General features: G+C 43.0%; 1 protein-coding gene across 6 annotated transcripts in view; it reads right to left on the bottom strand.

Moving 5' to 3' along the window:
- tmem68 (transmembrane protein 68) overlaps window positions 1-17,796 on the bottom strand; it is a 98,209-nt gene that overhangs the window by 19,622 nt on the left and 60,791 nt on the right. For 5 of the 6 annotated variants that reach the window (XM_070892255.1, XM_070892246.1, XM_070892266.1 and 2 more), the window contains one exon: window positions 13,660-13,853. In XM_070892255.1, coding sequence (XP_070748356.1) covers window positions 13,660-13,853 — 194 coding nt within the window. Of the gene's footprint in view, window positions 1-13,303; window positions 13,512-13,659; window positions 13,854-17,796 lie in introns of those variants that run through there. The other variant, XM_070892276.1, reaches the window with a different exon arrangement.

Below are 17,796 nucleotides of genomic sequence, written 5' to 3'. Positions count from 1 at the left end.
ATTTTAATTATTGTTGGAGACTTTAAAAAAGATATATTTTTAAAATAATTGTGTGTCTAACTTTTTCTTTGCCTTTATCCCATTGTTTCCTCTCTTTATTTTGCTTTCTGTACATAATTTGGCAGTGAATAAAATATTCTAATTGACACTTCCTGGTTCAGACTCTGCATGTCTCAGCAAGGTTTTCTTCAATCTGATTGGTTAAGGAGACACATCATTACTTGCATGTAGAGGGTGCTGTGCTGTTTTTGATGTCTAATATCCGCAACTTCCAGTGCAAAAGCCCACGGAAAGTCTGTAGGCAAGTGTAAGTATAATGAATGGCTAGCGCTGTTTGTTTGCTGCTGACCACAAAATCCTAGCCAATGTATCCATTTTCACATAGAAGTGGAAGATAAAATATAAGTTGTTAGGTAACCTTTATACTGTTAGATGGTTGAATCTGGACAAAGTGGAGCCCATCAGGATATGTACGATACCTCATTAACCGTTAGATAGACTTAACTAGGTTAACTGTTAACTTTTTAATTACATGCTTTGACAGTTGATTAGAGAGGGGTCATATCTAAATCTACACAAGCAAGGACACAGTAGTCTGTGTAAGATAATGACTGGTTGAAACTAGAGTGAGTGGGGCCAATGCATTTCGGCTGATGCAAAAGTAGGCATGCTCCAAAGAACCATAAAGAAAGGGGGTATAAATGACAGAGTATGAACAGAATGAAATACAGCAGATTTGAACAAGACTGACCATGCTGCGTTGTTGTCCAGAGACTTGGACCCGGCAATACCAGCCTTGATTATCAAATGTTGCTTGAATATACTGGGGGCCGGGGCGGGGGGGAGAAATTGTGGTCAGAGGCTTCCTGTGGACGAATGCCTCCGACCAAAATTTTAACAATGAAAATATCTGGTGATATCCCGGAGGAACGTAGGATTGCGCTCGGGGGCCTAGTTTTGCAGTCCAGTGTATGGGAACATGTCTTCCAGGATCGCATCATATCCTGGAATCACATGGGCCTGGGCCCCTAATCATTATGTATTATCATTCACAATCAATGAGAACACACCTAAAATCAAATAAAACACAAATATAAATTAAAAAAACACTACTTTTTTAAAATTGATAGAAACTGCATGAAATTAAATGTTTGAAAAAAATGTATTTTCTTGAAATTTAAAAAACAATGTTTTAATGTTAAAAATTAACTTACCTTCAGAGACAGGGTTTTTAACAAAAATAAGTAATACCATTTAATTTATATGTTTAAAACTCTTGCATTGGTAAAAGTAAGCTATACACCTGCTTTTAACAGGCGTAAGAGTTTGAAGGACATTCACTGCCCACGAATGTCTTTCCTGCGGGGATGCATGCGATCTGTCAAAGGGAATTTTGACAGATCGCAAAAGCCGGTTCTTGGCGCATGCGCATTGCGCACCGAGAGCCGGCATTTGCGAGGCCTCTTCGGGTGCGTGCGCACATCATACCTGGAGATGCCCCAATTTTTGGCCCATTATGTATGATTGATTCGGCTAATGATACACTAAAGCTTGGTAGTAACCAATTGGAATTCCCAAGCTGAATCACTGACGGGTCAAGTGCCCACGACACAGGAACCCTGTAACACAGTTGTACAATGGAACCTAAAAGGGAAGGAGCATAGTGAATTTAATACAAGAAATGAGAATGGACAAAATAATGGTACTTAAAATACACAAATCTCCAGGATCCATCCCAAGGTTGTAAAATAAATAGGCGAATAAATTGTGATGCATTAATCATCTGGATTCAGGAATTGTGCCTTTGGATTGAAAACTTGCAAATGTCACTCCATTATTTAAGAAGGGTAGGAGGGATAAAGCAGGAAACACCACACCTGTCAGTTTAAAATCAGTTGTGGGGAAGCTAATGGAATCAATCATTATCGACTTCCATTTATATAGCATCTTTAACGTAGTAAAATATCCCAGGGTACTTTACAAAAATGATAACAAAATTTGACACCAAGCCACATAAGGTAATTAGAACAGAAGACCAAAAGCTTGGTCAAAGAGCTTTAAAGAGCATCCTAAAGGAGGAGGAGGGGTAGCAAGGCAGAGAGGATTAGGGAGGGAATTTCAGAGCTTAAGGTCCAGGCAGCTGAAGGCATGGCTACCGATTAAAGTTGGGGATGCGCAAGTGGCCAGAATTGGAAGACCGCAGAGATCTGAGGATTGTAGGACTGGAGGAGGTTAGAGTGATGAGAGGCGAGGCCATGGAGGAATTTTGAAAACAATTAGAATTTTTAAATTGAGGTGTTGCCAGACCGGGAGCCAATGTACGTCAGCAAGTACAGGGATGATGGTGTGAGTTAGAATACGGACAACAGAGTTTTGGATGTGTTCAAGTTTATGGAGGGTGGATGATGGGAGGTTGGCCAGGAGAGCATTGGAATAGTCCCATTTAGAGGTAACAAAGGCATGGATGTGTATTTCAGCAGATGAGCTGAGGCAGGGACAGAGACAGGGTGATGTTATGGAGGTGGAAGTCGATGCCTTGGTGCTGGAGCGGATTTGTGGTCGGAAGCTCATCTAAGGGTCAAATATGACACCAAGGTTGTGAACAGTCTGGTTCAGCCTCAGATAATTGCCAGGGAGAGGGGTGGAGTCGTTGGCTTGGGAACTGAATTTTTGGTGTTTGTCAGGAACAGAGTTACTGAGCACGTGAACAAGTTCAATATGATGAGACTCACTATTGGCAACACCTCGATTTAAAAATTCTAATCCTAGTTTTCAAAATCCCGCCATGGCCTCGCCCCTCCACATCACAGTAACCTCCTCCAGCCCCACAGTCCTCAGATCTCTGCAGTCTTCCAATTCTGGCCACTTGCGCATCCCCAACTTTAATCAGCAGTCGTGCCTTCATGGATTTGTGAAGGGTAGATCATGTCTACTAATTTAATTGAATCTTTTAAGGAGGTAACTAACATGATGGATAGGAAAGTGTCTATGGATGTTGTCTATATGGACTTCCAGAAGGCATTGAAGGTAACTTTGTGATATGGGTTGGTAATTGGTTAGGAAGTACGAGACCAAGTAAGGATAAAGAGAATGTACTCTGTCGGGCTGTGACCAGTTGTGTTCCCCAGGGATTTTCAATGGGGCCTCAGTTTTTCACCATATTTATCAATGACTTAGATGAAGGAATAGAGAGTTGTACCTCCATGTTTGCAAATGATACTAAGTTCGGAGGCACATTACGAGCAGGGCAAGAGTAAATTTACACAATGGGAATAGTTGATGATTTATTGTATCCTGCAATTGGAACCTATATTCCTATAAATATATTAATTTGACGGACGACCCGGCAAAGACTTAGCTCCATGTCTGAGCTCAATATAAATCTGACAAGTTCACAGGCCGCTTTAAAATTGCAGGAAATTGCAAAATGACGATCCCAGATCTACCCCAGATCATGAGCTTAATTTGGCTTCAGCAATCTGTTTCAGATGTTGTAAACATGTATTGGAAACTTGTAAACTCTGTCCCCAACCGATGAACGCTTGCAGCATGGCAGCTTCCCAAATTTGTTCTATTATTACAAAAATTCCCATTTAAAATTTTGCTCATATCCCGTTCTCAGGGTTCTTTGAAACATTATTTCAAGCTAAATGTCCTTTGCAAAACTGTCCATTTGGAATAATATGAAGATCACCTCCTTCATAAATTCAAAGTTTTAAAAACAATACTGGTGTCTGGCAAGTGGTATTGCAAGATAATTTAATAGCTTAGTTAATGGTCCATGATGGCATGATTGGTAATGCGATCATATTGCATCACTGATTATAACGGTGTTAAAACAAAATGTTAACAAAAATCAATCGGCCTGATTTTTAAAATTGCCAAAATAAAAAAAGCGGAGAGAATGTGAATTTTATCCAGTAGCCAACATGTCTGCTGACTTTTTCAATCGGGGGATTCCAGATATTGAGCCTAGTCAAAACTCTTATTATAATTGCATGCCAATCAGATTCTTTAGAACTTGGGAGTTACTTAGAACAGTACCTCAGAGTACAAAACACAGAACATTAGCAGTTTTCAGAGTTAGAAAATGGGTAATTCTTCATAGTTTAATCATGAAAAATCTCATTATATATCAGTACTAAGAACATTGTCGATATTGTGGTCAGTTGTGAACAAATGATGCTAGCCATTCATTATACTTACCCACAGACTTTTATAGAATCATAGAATGATCCAGCACAGAAGGAAGCCATTTGACCCATTGAGTCTGTGCCAGCTCTTTCAAAGAGCAATCCAGTTAGTCCCATTCCCTGGTTCTTTCAAATAAAGAATTCCCCTCCAACCAATACAATCTATTCACTAGCACATCAGCAAACAACCTAAAGTCTAAAGGAGGCCTGGGAGTGGGACTTAAATCACCAGATAACAGTGGAGAATCTGAAGTAGTAAGGAAAAAGATCCTCATTACCTTCATAAGCATCAAAATAGGGGAAGACTGGCATAAAATCATAGTGAAGGTACAAATGCATCCCTTCCTGCTGGAATTACGCTGAGGGGTTTTGGGAGAGTGGCATGCTGGTGGACTTAATTTCTTCATGCCCTTTTATTTAGCTCGGAGCTCACAAGTTATGACCAGTCTCTGAATCTTATTGCTGCTTAGTGTGCAGTACAACCTGATGTGAAGTACAACCCTTTCAACCGAGACTCCAGGATGATATGTAGCCTCCCTGGTGCAAGGGTCAAGGATGTCTCGGAGCGGCTGCAGGGCATTCTGGAGGGGGAGGGGGATCACAGCCAGCTGTCATGGTGCATATAGGTACCAACGATATAGGTAAAAAAAAATGGGATGAGGTCCTACAAGCTGAATTTAGGGAGCTAGGAGTTAAATTAAAAAGTAGGACCTCAAAGGTAGTAATTTCAGGATTGCTACTAGTACCACGTGCTACTCAGAGTAGGAATTGCAGGATAGTTCAGATGAATACGTGGCTTGATGAATACGTGGCTTGAGGAATGGTGCAGAAGAGAGGGATTCAAATTCCTGGGGCATTAGAAACGGTTCTGGGGGAGTTGGGACCAGTACAAACCGGGCAGTCTGCACCTAGGCAGGACCGAAACCTATGTCCTAGGCGGGGTGTTTGCTAGTGCTGTTGGGGAGGGTTTAAACTAATATGGCAGGGGGATGGGAATCTATGCAGGGAGGCAGCAGGAAGTAAAAAAGGGGCAGAAGCAAAAGGTAGGAAGGAGAAAAGCAAGAGTGGAGGGCAGAGATATCAAGGGCAAAAATCAAAAAGGCCCACATTACAACATAAGTCTGAAAGGGCAAAGAGTGTTAAAAAAAACAAGCCTGAAAGCTCTGTGTCTCAATGCGAGGAGCTTTCGTAATAAGTGGACGAATTAACTGCGCAGATAGCTGTTAACAGTTATGATGTAATTGGGATTACAGAGACATGGCTCCAGGATAAAGAAAGGCTTGGAACTCAACATCCAGGGGTATTCAATATTCAGGAAGGATAGACAGGAAGGAAAAGGAGGTGGGGTAGCGTTAATGGTTAAAGAGGAGGTTAACGCAATAGTAAGGATGGACATTAGCTTGGATGATGTGGAATCTAAATGGGTAGAGCTGCAAAACACCAAAGGGCAGAAAACGTAAGTGGGAGTTGTGTACAGACCACCAAACAGTAGTAGGGAGGTTAGGGATGTCATCAAACAGGAAATTAGGGACGCGTGCAATAAAGGTACCGCAGTTATCATGGGTGACTGTAACCTACATATTGATTGGGCTAACCAAACTGGTAGCAATACTGTGGAGGTGGATTTCCTGGCGTGTATAAGGGATAGTTTTCTAGACCAATATGTCGAGGAACCAACTAGAGAGCAGGCCATCCTAGACTAGGTCTTGTGTAACAAGAGAGGATTAATTAGCAATCTGGTCATGCGTGGCCCCTTGGGGAATAGTGACCATAATATGGTAGAATTCTTCATTAAGATGGAGAGCGACACAGTTAATTCAGAGACTAGGGTCCTGAACTTAAGGAAACTTCGATGGTATGAGGTGGGATTTGGCTAGGATAGACAGACGAATGATACTTAAAGGGTTGACAGTGGATAAGCAATGGCAGACATTTAAAGATCACATGGATGAATTACAACTATTGTACATCCCTGTCTGGGGTAAAAATAAAACAGGATAGGTGGCTCAATCGTAGCTAACAAGGGAAATTACGGATAGTGTTAAATCCAAGGAAGAGGCATATAAATTGGCCAGAAAAAGCAGCAAACCTGAGGACTGGGAGAAATTTAGAATTCAGCAGAGGAGGACTAAGGGTTTAATTAGGAGGGGGAAAATAAGAGTATGAGAGTAAGCTTGCAGGGAACATAAAAACTGACTGCAAAAGCTTCTATAGATATGTAAATAGAAAAAGATTAGTGAAGACTAATGTAGGTCCCTTGCAGTCAGAATCAGGTGAATTCATAATGGGGAACAAGAAAATGGCAGACCAATTGAACCAATTCTTTGGTTCTGTCTTCACTAAGGAAGACACGAATAAACTCCCGAAAATACTAGGGGACCGAGGATCTAGCGAGGAGGAACTGAGGAAAATCCTTATTAGTCAGGAAATGGTGTTCGGGAAACTGATGGGACTGAAGGCCAATAAATCCCCAGGGCCTGATAGTCTGCATCCCAGAGTACTTAAGGAAGTGGCCCTAGAAATAGTAGATGCATTGGTGGTCATTTTCCAAAATTCCATGGACTCAAGATCAGTACCTATGGATTGGAGGGTAGCTCATGTAACCCCACTTTTTAAAAATGGAGGGAGAGAGAAAACAAGGAATTATAGACCGGATAGCCTGACATCGGTGGTGGGGAAAATGCTGGAATCAATTATTAAAGATGTAATAGCAGCGCATTTGGAAAGCAGTGACAGGATCGGTCCAACTTAGCATGGATTTATGAAAGGGAAATCTTGGTTGACAAATCTTCGAGTTTTTTGAGGATGTAACTGGTAGAGTGGCTAAGGGAGAACCAGTGGATGTGGTGTATTTGGACTTTCAAAAGGCTTTTGACAAGGTCCCACACAAGAGATTAGTGTGCAAAATTAAAGCACATGATATTGGGGGTAATGTATTGACGTGGATAAAGAACTGGTTGGCAGACAGGAAGCAAAGAGTGGGAATAAACGGGTCTTTTTCAGAATGGTAGGCAGTGACTAGTGGGGTGCCGCAAGGTTCAGTGCTGTGACCCCAGCTATTTACAATATACATTAATGATTTGGACGAAGGAATTGAATGTAATATCTCCAAGTTTGCAGATGACACTAAGCTGGGTGGCAGTGTGAGCCGTGAGGAGGATGCCAAGATGCTGCAGGGTGACTTGGACAGGTTAGATGAATGGGCAAATGCATGCAGATGCAGTATAATGTGGATAAATGTGAGGTTATCCACTTTGGTGGCAAAAACAGGAAGACAGATTATCTGAATGGTGACAGATTAGTAAAAGGGGAGGTGCAACGAGACCTGGTGTCATGGTACATCAGTCACTGAATGTAGGCATGCAGGTACAGCAGACAGTAAGGAAAGCAAATGGCATGCTGGCCTTCATAGCAAGAGGATTTGAGTATAGGAGCAGGGAGGTCTTACTGCAATTGTACAGGCCTTGGTGAGACCACACCTTGAGTATTGTGTGCAGTTTTGGTCTCCTAATCTGAGGAAGGACGTGCTTGCTATTGAGGGAGTGCAGCGAAGGTTCACCAGACTAATTCCCAGGATGGCAGGATTGACATATGAAGAAAGACTGGATCGGCTAGGCTTATACTCACTGGAATTTAGAAGAATGAGAGGGGATCTCATCGAAACATATAAAATTATGACGGGATTGGACATGTTAGATCCAGAAAGAATGTTCCCGATGTTGGGGAAGTCCAGAACCAAGGCTCACAGTCGAAGGATAAGGGGTAAGCCATATAGGACCGAGATGAGGAGAAACTTTTTCACCCAGAGAGTGGTGAGCCTGCGGAATTCTCTACCACAGAAAGTTGTTGAGTCTAGTTCGTTGGATATATTCAAGAGGGAGTCAGATGTGGCCCTTACGGCTAAGGGGATCAGGGGGTATGGAGAGAAGGCGGGAGTGAGGTACTGAAGTTGCATGATCAACCATAATCATATTGAATGCCGGTGCAGGCTCGAAGGGCCGAATGGCCTACTCCTGCACCTATTTCCTATGTTTCTATGTTTCTAACTGCGAGTAGAAGATCCTGTCCCGAATACCCGTGATCCTTTGCCCTGTCTAACTGAAATCATGTCCCTTTGGAGCGATGCCCTCCAGCCCTTCAATGTCTTGTCATCCAACCATATACATCTTCACAGGATCACATATTAATACATTAGTATAAATGCAAGTCTTTCTTTGTATTTCATTGGCGCTTCAGGACATCCTGAGGTCATGAAAGGTGCAATATAAATGCAAGTCTTTCCTTTTTACATTAAAGTGGCAAATAACATTATAATAGAATCAAAGAATAGTACAGCTCATAAGGAGGTCTCTTGGCCCAGTGAGTCTGCACCAGCTTTTTTGAATAGCAATCCACTTAGTACCACTCCCCTGCTCTTTCCCCACATCCCCGCAATTTTTTCTCCTTCAAGTATATATCCAATTTCCTTTTGGAGGCTACTATTGAATCTGTATCCACCTTCTCTTAAGCAGTCCCTCGGAGTCGAGGATGATTTGCTTCCACTTAGTTCTCAGGTGACTGATGATGGTTGAAGGGACGGGTGGGTGGGGCGCTTGGGTTGTCGTGCGCTCTTTCCGCTGTTTGCGTTTGACTTCCGTGTGTTAGGCGCCTTCCCGGATGCTTTTCCTCCATTTTGAGCGGTCTTGGGCTAGGGATTCCCAGGTGTCGGTAGGGATGTTGCACTTTTTCCAAGGAGGCTTTGAGGGTATTCTTGAAGCGTTTCCTCTGCCCGCCTGGGGCTTGCTTGCCGTGTCGGAGCTCCTAGTACAGCGCTCGTTTTGGGAGTCTTGAATCGGGCATGTGGATGATGTGGCCCATCCATCAGAGCTGATCGAGCGTGGTCAATGCTTCGATGCTGGGGATGTTGGCCTGAGCGAGATCACCAACGTTGGTGTGCCTATCCTGCCAATGGATTTGCAGGATCTTGCAGAGGCAGCGTTGGTGGTACTTCTCCAGTGCTTTGAGGTGCCTGCTGTACATGGTCCATGTCTCTGAAGCATATAGGAGGGCAGGTATCACTGGGTTTGAGGTCCTGGTCTTCAAACACTCCCTTCCTCAGGTGACCGAAGGCTGCACTGGCACATTGAAGGTGGTGTTGGACTTTGTCATCGTCGTCTGCCCATGTTGACAGTCGGCTCCCGAGGTATGGAAAATGGTCCACGTTGTCCAAGGCCTCGTCGTGGATTTTGATAATCAGGGAGGCAGTATTATGTGGCAGGGACAGGTTGTAGAAGACCCTTGTTTTACGGATATTTAGTGCAAGGCCCATGCTCTTGTACGCTTCAGTGAAGGTGTTGATGATGGTTTGGAGTTCGACCTCAGAGTGTGTGCAGACGTAAGTGTCGTCTGCATACTGTAATGCAATGACAGAGGATGGGATGACCTTGTATCTGGACTGTAGGTGACTGAAGTTGAACAATTTCCCATTTGTTCTGTAGATTAGCTCCACTCCAGCGGGGAGTTTACTGAGGGCGAGATGGAGCATTGCACTAAGGAAGCTTGAGAAGAGTGTTGGTGCGATGACACAGCCTTGCTTGATCGCGGTCATACGTGAATTGGATCTGTAGTGGATCTGTTGGTCAGGATCACGGCTTGCATGTCCTTGTGAAGCAGGCGGAGGATGGTGACAAACATTTGAGGGCAGCCGAATTTGAGAACACTCCATAATCCCTCACGGTTGACAGTGTCGAAGGCCTTTGTGCAGTCAAAGGCCATGTACATAGGTTAGTGCTGTTCACTGCATTTCCCTTGAATTTGACGTGTGGTGAAGATCATGTCCATTGGGCCCCTTAGTGGGTGGAATCCGCATTGCGATTCTGGGAGGAGCTCTTCAGCCACTGGGAAAAAGGTGATTGAGGTGGATTCTTGCAATGACTTTCCCTGTGGCAGACAGCAGGCAAACTCCTCTGTAATTACCGCAATCGGACTTGTCACCTTTCTTGAAGATGGTCACGATTACAACGTTTGAGATCGCCTGGCATGCTCTCCTCATTTCAAATAAGATAAATGAGTTCATGTATTCTCGCCAATAGTGCTTCTCCGCCCTGCTTTAGTGCTTCGGTGGAGATTCCATCTGCTCCTGAGCCCTTGTTGTTCTTCAGCTGTCGGATGGCATTTTTAACCTCATGCCGGGCTGGGGTTGTGCTGAGGTGGTGGCGGGTAGCATGCTGCGGGATGGAGTCGAGGACACTCACGTCGAAGACAGAGTCTCGGTTAAGGAGATTTTTGAAGTGCTCCTTCCAGTGGGCACTGACTGCCCCTCTGTGCTTTATGAGTACCTCTCTGTTCTTGGCCTTCAGTGGGGTAGGACCTTGGGTGCTTGGGCCATAGGTGGTCTTGACTGCGCTAAAGAATCCATGCACGTCGTGGTTGTCAGTTAGTTGCTGGATCTCCTGCTCTTTCTCCACCCACGATCTGTTCTTTCGGTCAGGACTTTTTTGTTGGGCCTCGGCCTTCAGACGTCTATAGAGCTGCTTTCTTGCTCTCGAGTTGTGTTGGTGTTTCCAGTTCAAGAATGCCTTGCACTTGCGGCTCATTAGCTCTTGGCTCTCCTGATCGTTCTTGTCGAATCAGTCTTGACGTTTCCTGGTCGAGTGACCAAGCATCTCTTCACAGGTGCTATTTATGGAGGTCTTGAGTGCAGACCAGGCGCTGTGAACATTCTGTGTCTCTGGATCACTGGGAGTCGTCAGGTTCCACCACCCTATCAAGCAGTGCATTCCAAATCCTAACCACTTATTGCATAATAAAGTTTTTCCTCATGTGGCCTCTGGTTCTTTTGTCAATCACCTTAAATCTGTGCCCTCTTGTTATCGACCCTTCAGCCATTGGAAACAGTTTCTCTTTATTTACTCTATTTAAAGGCTTCATGATTTTAAACGCCTCGATCACATCTCCTCTTAGCCTTCCCTGCCCTAAGGAGAACATCCACTTCTTCAGTCTATCCACGTAACAGAAATCACTCATAAGAACAAATGGCAGATGCAGTATAATGTAGATAAACATAAGAACATAAGAAATAGGAACAGGAGTAGGCCATAGGACCCGCTCGAGCCTGCTCCGCCATTCAATAAGATCATGGCTGATCTGATCATGGACTCAGCTCCACTTCTCCCCCGCTCCCCATAACCCCTTATCGTTTAGGAAACTGTCTATTTCTGTCTTAAATTTATTCAATGTCCCAACTTTTATAGCTCTCTGAGGCAGCGAATTCCACAGATTTACAACCCTCAGACTAGAAATTTCTCCTCATCTCAGTTTTAAATGGGCGGCCCCTTATTCTAAGATTATGCCCTCTAGTTCTAGTCTCCCCCATCAGTGGAAACATCCTCTCTGCATCACCTTGTAAAGCCCCCTCATAATCTTATACGTTTCGATAAGATCACACATCATTCTTCTGAATTCCAATGAGTAGAGGCCCAACCTACTCAACCTTTCCTCATAAGTCAACCCCCTCATCACCGGAATCAACCTAGTGAACCTTCTCTGAACTGCCTCCAAAGCAAGTACATCCTTTCGTAAATATGGAAACCAAAACTGCATGCAGTATTCCAGATGTGGCCTCACCAATACCTTATATAGCTGTAGCAAAACTTCCCCGCTTTTATACTCCATCCCATTTGCAATAAAGGCCAAGATACCAGTGGCCTTCCTGATCACTTGCTGTACCTGCATACTTTTGCGTTTCATGCACAAGTAACCCCAGGTCCCGCTGTACTGCGGCACTTTGCAATCTTTCTCCATTTAAATAATAACTTACTCTTTGATTTTTTTTCTGCCAAAGTGCATGATCTCACACTTTCGAACATTATACTCCATCTGCCAAATTTTGTTCACTCACTTAGCCTGTCTTTGTCTTTTTGCAGCTTTTTTATGTCCTCCTCACAAATTGCTTTTCCTCCCATCTTTGTATTGTCAGCAAACTTGGCTACGTTACACTCAGTCCCTTCTTCCAAGTCGTTAATATAGATTGTAAATAGTTGGAGTCCCAGCACTGATCCCTGTGGCACCCCACTAGTTACTGATTGCTAACCAAAGAATGAACCATTTATCCCGACTCTGTTTTCTGCTTGTTAGCCAATCTTTTATCCATGCTAATATATTACCCCCATCCCCGTGAACTATTATCTTGTGCAGTAACCTTTTGTGTGGCACCTTGTCAAATGCCTTCTGGAAGTCCAAATACACCACATCTACTGGTTTTGTGTGTCCTCCTCGCACATTGCTTTTCCTCCCATCTTTGTATCGTCAGCAAACTTGGCTACGTTACACTCAGTCCCAATCTTCCAAGTCATTTGATACAAAATGATACTTTCACAAAGATATTTTTCTTGCTGTAAGCACTTTTACCAGTCAGTTTTCACTATTTAGTCCTCTGTGCCACATGCCATTCCCCAATTGAGAGAAAGGATAGGCAATAATTTCTCTGGGCTTTGCTGATGTAATTCAAATTAGATTCTTACTGGTTGGTCCCCCTTAATAAGAAGACTGAGACTGATTAAAACCCGTAATTGGAGAATCACCAATGCAAGCTCATTTTCTACCACTGACTATGCTGCACCACTGGCCACAAATTAATTGAGATGGGGACCACAGATTATTTAAAACTGCATTTTCATGTTACAAAATAAAGACTTGCATTTATATAGCACCTTTCACGACCTCAGGACATTCCAAGCACTTTACTTTTGAAGTGTAGTCACTGTTGTAATGTAGGGAATGCAGCAGCCAATTTGTGCACAGCAAGCTCTCACAAACAGCAATGTGATAATGACCAAATAAATTTTTTTTGTAGTGTTGATTGAGGGATAAATATTGTCCAGGACATCGGAAATTACAACTAAAACAGAATCTTTCTAAAATGTATCTACATTGATTAAATTACAGTCTACTAGTTTAAAGTTTCTTCAAATTGTTAATTCAAATTGAAATGCAAACACAATCACATCTGCTGTTTTATTAAAATTGCTCAATTCATACTACTAATTTTGCTGAATGAGTAAAAATTAATTTTAAATTAACAGTAGTACATGAAAAGGTATTTGCAGTTAACTCTTGAATACAGCAGTCACACTTTCATGCTCTTCTTTGAAATAGTGCCATGGGATCTTTTACGTCCATTTGGTTTAACGTCTCATCCAGAAGACAGCACCTCCTTCAGAACTGCACTGGAGTGTCAGCCTAGATTTTTGTGCTTAAGTATCTGGACTGGCACCTGTAACCACTCTGCTTGGCAATCACCATGGCAATGGAAGCTACAATGGAAGCTACACCTCTTGGCTAGAAAGGATAGCAGCAAACATAAGTAGTTATGAGGGATTTCCTTTGGGGGAAGAACATTTTTCAAGTATAAAGACAGACACAAAATACAGACTGAAGTAAATGATACATTCTCTAAAGAAAAAATTCATAGCTTAACTATACTCACCACTTGAGCATCAATTGCCACTTGAGCGAATCCCTTCCGACCACTCCAAAAGAGGTTATATGTCTCGTCACTAAAGAGTGCTTCACGGACTCCACCTGGTGAGATGGCCAACAAGTGACCATTTTTCAAAGCTTTGACACACTCCTCTTGTGGACCATGCATAACACTAAAAACTTCCAACAATAATTTAAAGCCTGAAAAAGAAATTTAGAAACCTGTGTACTATTAACTACCAAAAAGAGCAGTGACAAATGTGAAAAAAAATTAAAGACATCACAAAATCTTATAGTATTGACCGAATATTACAGGGCCGTAATTTGTGGCCCCTACGGGTGCGTATGCGCCCGTAAGGGCCGCACAAGTTCTGGGTTTAGGCATGCGCTAAAACCTGGAACTTGTGATCCGTCAAGAATTTTCTTGACAGATCACCTGCATCCCTGGAAAAAGGGTCTCCGTGGGTGGAGAGTTGCGCTATTTGCTCAACTTCTGCCCAGCGAATGCCCGTGAAATTCTTACGCCTGGTAAAATTTTTGCTTTAAATGTTTAATTATATTGTATTTCAATTAATTTTAAATATGTAATGTATTCTTTTAATTTATTTGTTATGCTAAATGTATTTTTTGTGTGATCCCCATTCATACTTGCATACAGAATCCCCATAAGCATGAATGAGGATTCCCTTCTTTCATTGGTTGAGATGGCCCATGTGATCCCAGGTGTGCTTGCGAATCACATGCGCCCTGGGATACGTGGGCCTCTACGCATGTATGCACAGAGGCCCAGGAGCGCGAGTCTCTGTGGATCCCGAAGCAGAAGGTAAGTGCGTAGATTTTCTGCTGGTCAGAGGCTTCTGCCCACGGAAAGCCTCTGACCGCAAATTCTAGTCGCAAATAAGAGTTAAATGTATAACACCGATTAGGCTGCCAAAAGTAACTACATTTGACCTACTCTAACCTGAGCTCTTCTATTTATTGATTTACTGCTTATTAATTACATAACATTCTTGCTTCATTTGAAGCCAGCCACCAACACCTACCTTGATATTAGACATTATGTATATCCTACAAAAATTTAGCTCAACCTTACAATTTACATTTATCCAAGTATCTTTCAGCAACAAAACATCCTAAAGTATTTTACAGGGGGAGTGGTGGTTATCGAGCAGGAATTCATTAAGGGGAAGTAACCAAAGGCATCATCAAAAGGATAATTTTTAAGGAGATTGTGGAAAGTGGGTGAAGCGCGGCAAGGAGAAGACTTTTAAGAAGGAAATTCCGCAGTATAAGACAAGTGGTGACTGGTGACTCTGCATCAATGATACAGTGGAAGGGCAACAGTCGAAGTTCAAGTTGGAGTGCTGTTATCCAAGGCTGTAGAAAATTGTACTGGTAAGGTGAAGATCGATCTACATGCGTAGAGGCCCACATATCCCAGGGCGCATGTGGTTCGCAAGCACACCTGGGATCACATGGGCCAGGTTTTAAAGTTGATCGTTTGTCAGTCAGGGAGCCAGTGGAGATCAACACAAATAGGGTGGGGAATATGAAGGACAGGATGTACACCAGAGTTTTGCATATTTTATTTGTAGGATGGAGCTGAAGAGGCCAGTAATGAAAGCATTCGAGAAATCAACTCTCAAAGTCACAAAGGTTTGGATGAGGATTTCAGTGGCAATGGGATGATGCTCCAGAGATGGAACTAAACCATCTTGCCAACATACATGATTTAATACTCAGCTCAAAACTGACAGGTTACGGAGTCTGTGCACCTGTCTGGTTAATCTGAAGCAGCAATAGCAGCAGTGTGGAAAGTGGAATAAGCATGTGAGGTGTAAAGTTGCTGATGGGAAGTGAACTAGATGTCTTTTGTCTGGTCAGTGCTAAAGAATGATCTGGCTCGTCCAAGACTTAATGTCAGAGAGCATAGCAACAGCCATGGAATCAAAAGGTGAAAAGGAAGAGTCGATCAATTGGCCAACTGATGGTGGTACTACGCTTTCTTCCTTCAATTATTACACACATTATTTACTGGTGAAAATAGCAGATCACAAAATCCTTTATATGTTGCAATAAGATTGTGTATAAAAAGATTGTGCAAAGACTTATTGCAAGAATGCACAGCCATTCTCAAATATCCCACCCAGATGCTGCAGAGAGGAGACACATCTCGACATGGGCAGCATCTGTCCCAGATTAAAACAACTTATTCTCAATAGCAACTGCCACTGTACAATGGACTGAGAGATTGTGTGGCATAAACATCTCAAGTTCAAGATCGGCTCAATTTATAACACAAATTGCAAATGCTGTGCTAATCGCTGCTTCTGTAGAAGACAAAAAATGGGTACTTTCAGGATGTAACATTGGTTCTGATGTTTGTTACTAACCCCACAGGCTAATGTGGAGTTACTTAGATCAAGGACATTTCATCTAAGTGAAGGACATTTTCTAAATAGAATGAAAGATTGTTTATTACTCAACTCGAAAAATTTCTATGAAATAAAATAAGTTCAGAAGATCTTCATGAAAAGTAAATACACCCTAATCAGTTTGGATGTGACTAGGCACTTGGTAACAGATTTTGAAATAAAATATTGGCGATCTATGGGTTTGGAAATTTATAAATTTAAGAAATTGTAAGCTAGTTCTAACTTACAGTGTGAGCCTTGGGAGACTGGCATGCACGTGTGCCAACCTCTCCAATTTATATTTTAATCTGATGTTCCTGCTCTTAGACAAGGCCAATTTGCAGCCTGGGCACCCACGGTTCTGATGAAAGGTCATCGACTTGAAATGTTAAATCTGTTTCTTTCTCCACAGATGCTGTCTGACCTGCTGAGTATTTCCAGCATTTTCTGTTTTTAATTACCCATCAATCGTGTGTGTACAAGTATGGTTTTATTACAACATGATGCGCACAGGGTATCTTTCCCATTTATAGAATCATAGAATAGTACAGCACAGAAGGAGTCCATTCAGCCAATCAAGTCCACACAGGCTCTTTCGAAGAACAATCAGGTTAGTTCCACTCGCCCCCACTCCTCTTTTTCCCCATATCCCTGCAATTTTTTTCTCCTTCAAGTATTTATTCGATTCCCTTTTGAAGGCTACTATTGGCTTTATACCCACCGCCCTATCAGGCAATGCATTCTAAATCCTAACCATCGTTGCTAAAAAAGTTTCCCATCATTTCACCTATGGTTCTTGTCAATCACCTTAAATCTGTGCCTTCTCATTATTGACCCTTCAGCCATTGGAAACAGTTTCATTTTACTAACTCTATCTAAACCCTTCAAGATTTTAAACACCTCTATCAAATCTCCTCTTAGCCTTCTCTGCTCCAAGGAAATCCCAGGTTCTCGAGTCTACCCACGTAACTGTATTCCCTCATCCCTGGAACCATTCTAGTAAATCTCTTCTGTCCCCTTTCCAAAGCCTTCACATCCTTCCTCGGAGGCCGAACTCCAAGCCATCGTCAACACCTTCACCAAGGTTTACGAGAGCATGGGCCTTACACTAAACATCCGTAAGATAAAGGTCCTCTACCAACCTGCCCCCGCCACACAACACTGCCCCCCCCCAGTTATCAAAATCCACGACCTCGGGAGCCTGTTGTCAACATCATCATAAGCAGTCCCTCGAAATTGAGGAAGACTTGCTTCCACTCTAAAAGTGAGTCCTTCGGTGACTGAATAGTCCAATAAGGGAATTACAGTCTCTGTCGCAGGTGGGACACAATCGTTGAAGGAAAGGGTGGGTGGGACTGGTAGCCGTACGCTCCTTCCGCTGCCTGCGCTTGTTCTCTGCATGCTCTTGGCGACGAGACTCTAGATGCTCAGCGCCCTCACGGATGCTCTTCCTCCACTTGGGGTGGTCTTTGGCCAGGGGCGCCCAGGTGTTGGTGGGGATGTAGCATTTTATCAAGGAAACGTTTCCTCTGCCCACCTGGGGCTCGCTTGCCGTGTAGGAGTTCAGAACAGAGCGCTTGGTTTGGGAGTCTTGTGTCAGGCATGTGAATAATGTGGCCTGCCCAGCGGAGCTGGTTGAGTATGGTCAGTGCTTTAATGCTGGGGATGTTAGCCTGATCGAGGGCGTTAACGTTAGTGCGTCTGTCTTCCCAGGGAATTTGCAGGATCTT

The sequence above is a fragment of the Pristiophorus japonicus genome, chromosome 1 (genome assembly GCF_044704955.1).
Source record: "Pristiophorus japonicus isolate sPriJap1 chromosome 1, sPriJap1.hap1, whole genome shotgun sequence".
NCBI classification, from domain to species: domain Eukaryota; kingdom Metazoa; phylum Chordata; class Chondrichthyes; family Pristiophoridae; genus Pristiophorus; species Pristiophorus japonicus.
Note: the sequence above shows the minus strand (reverse complement) of the source record. Positions and strands in the feature narration are given on the sequence as shown.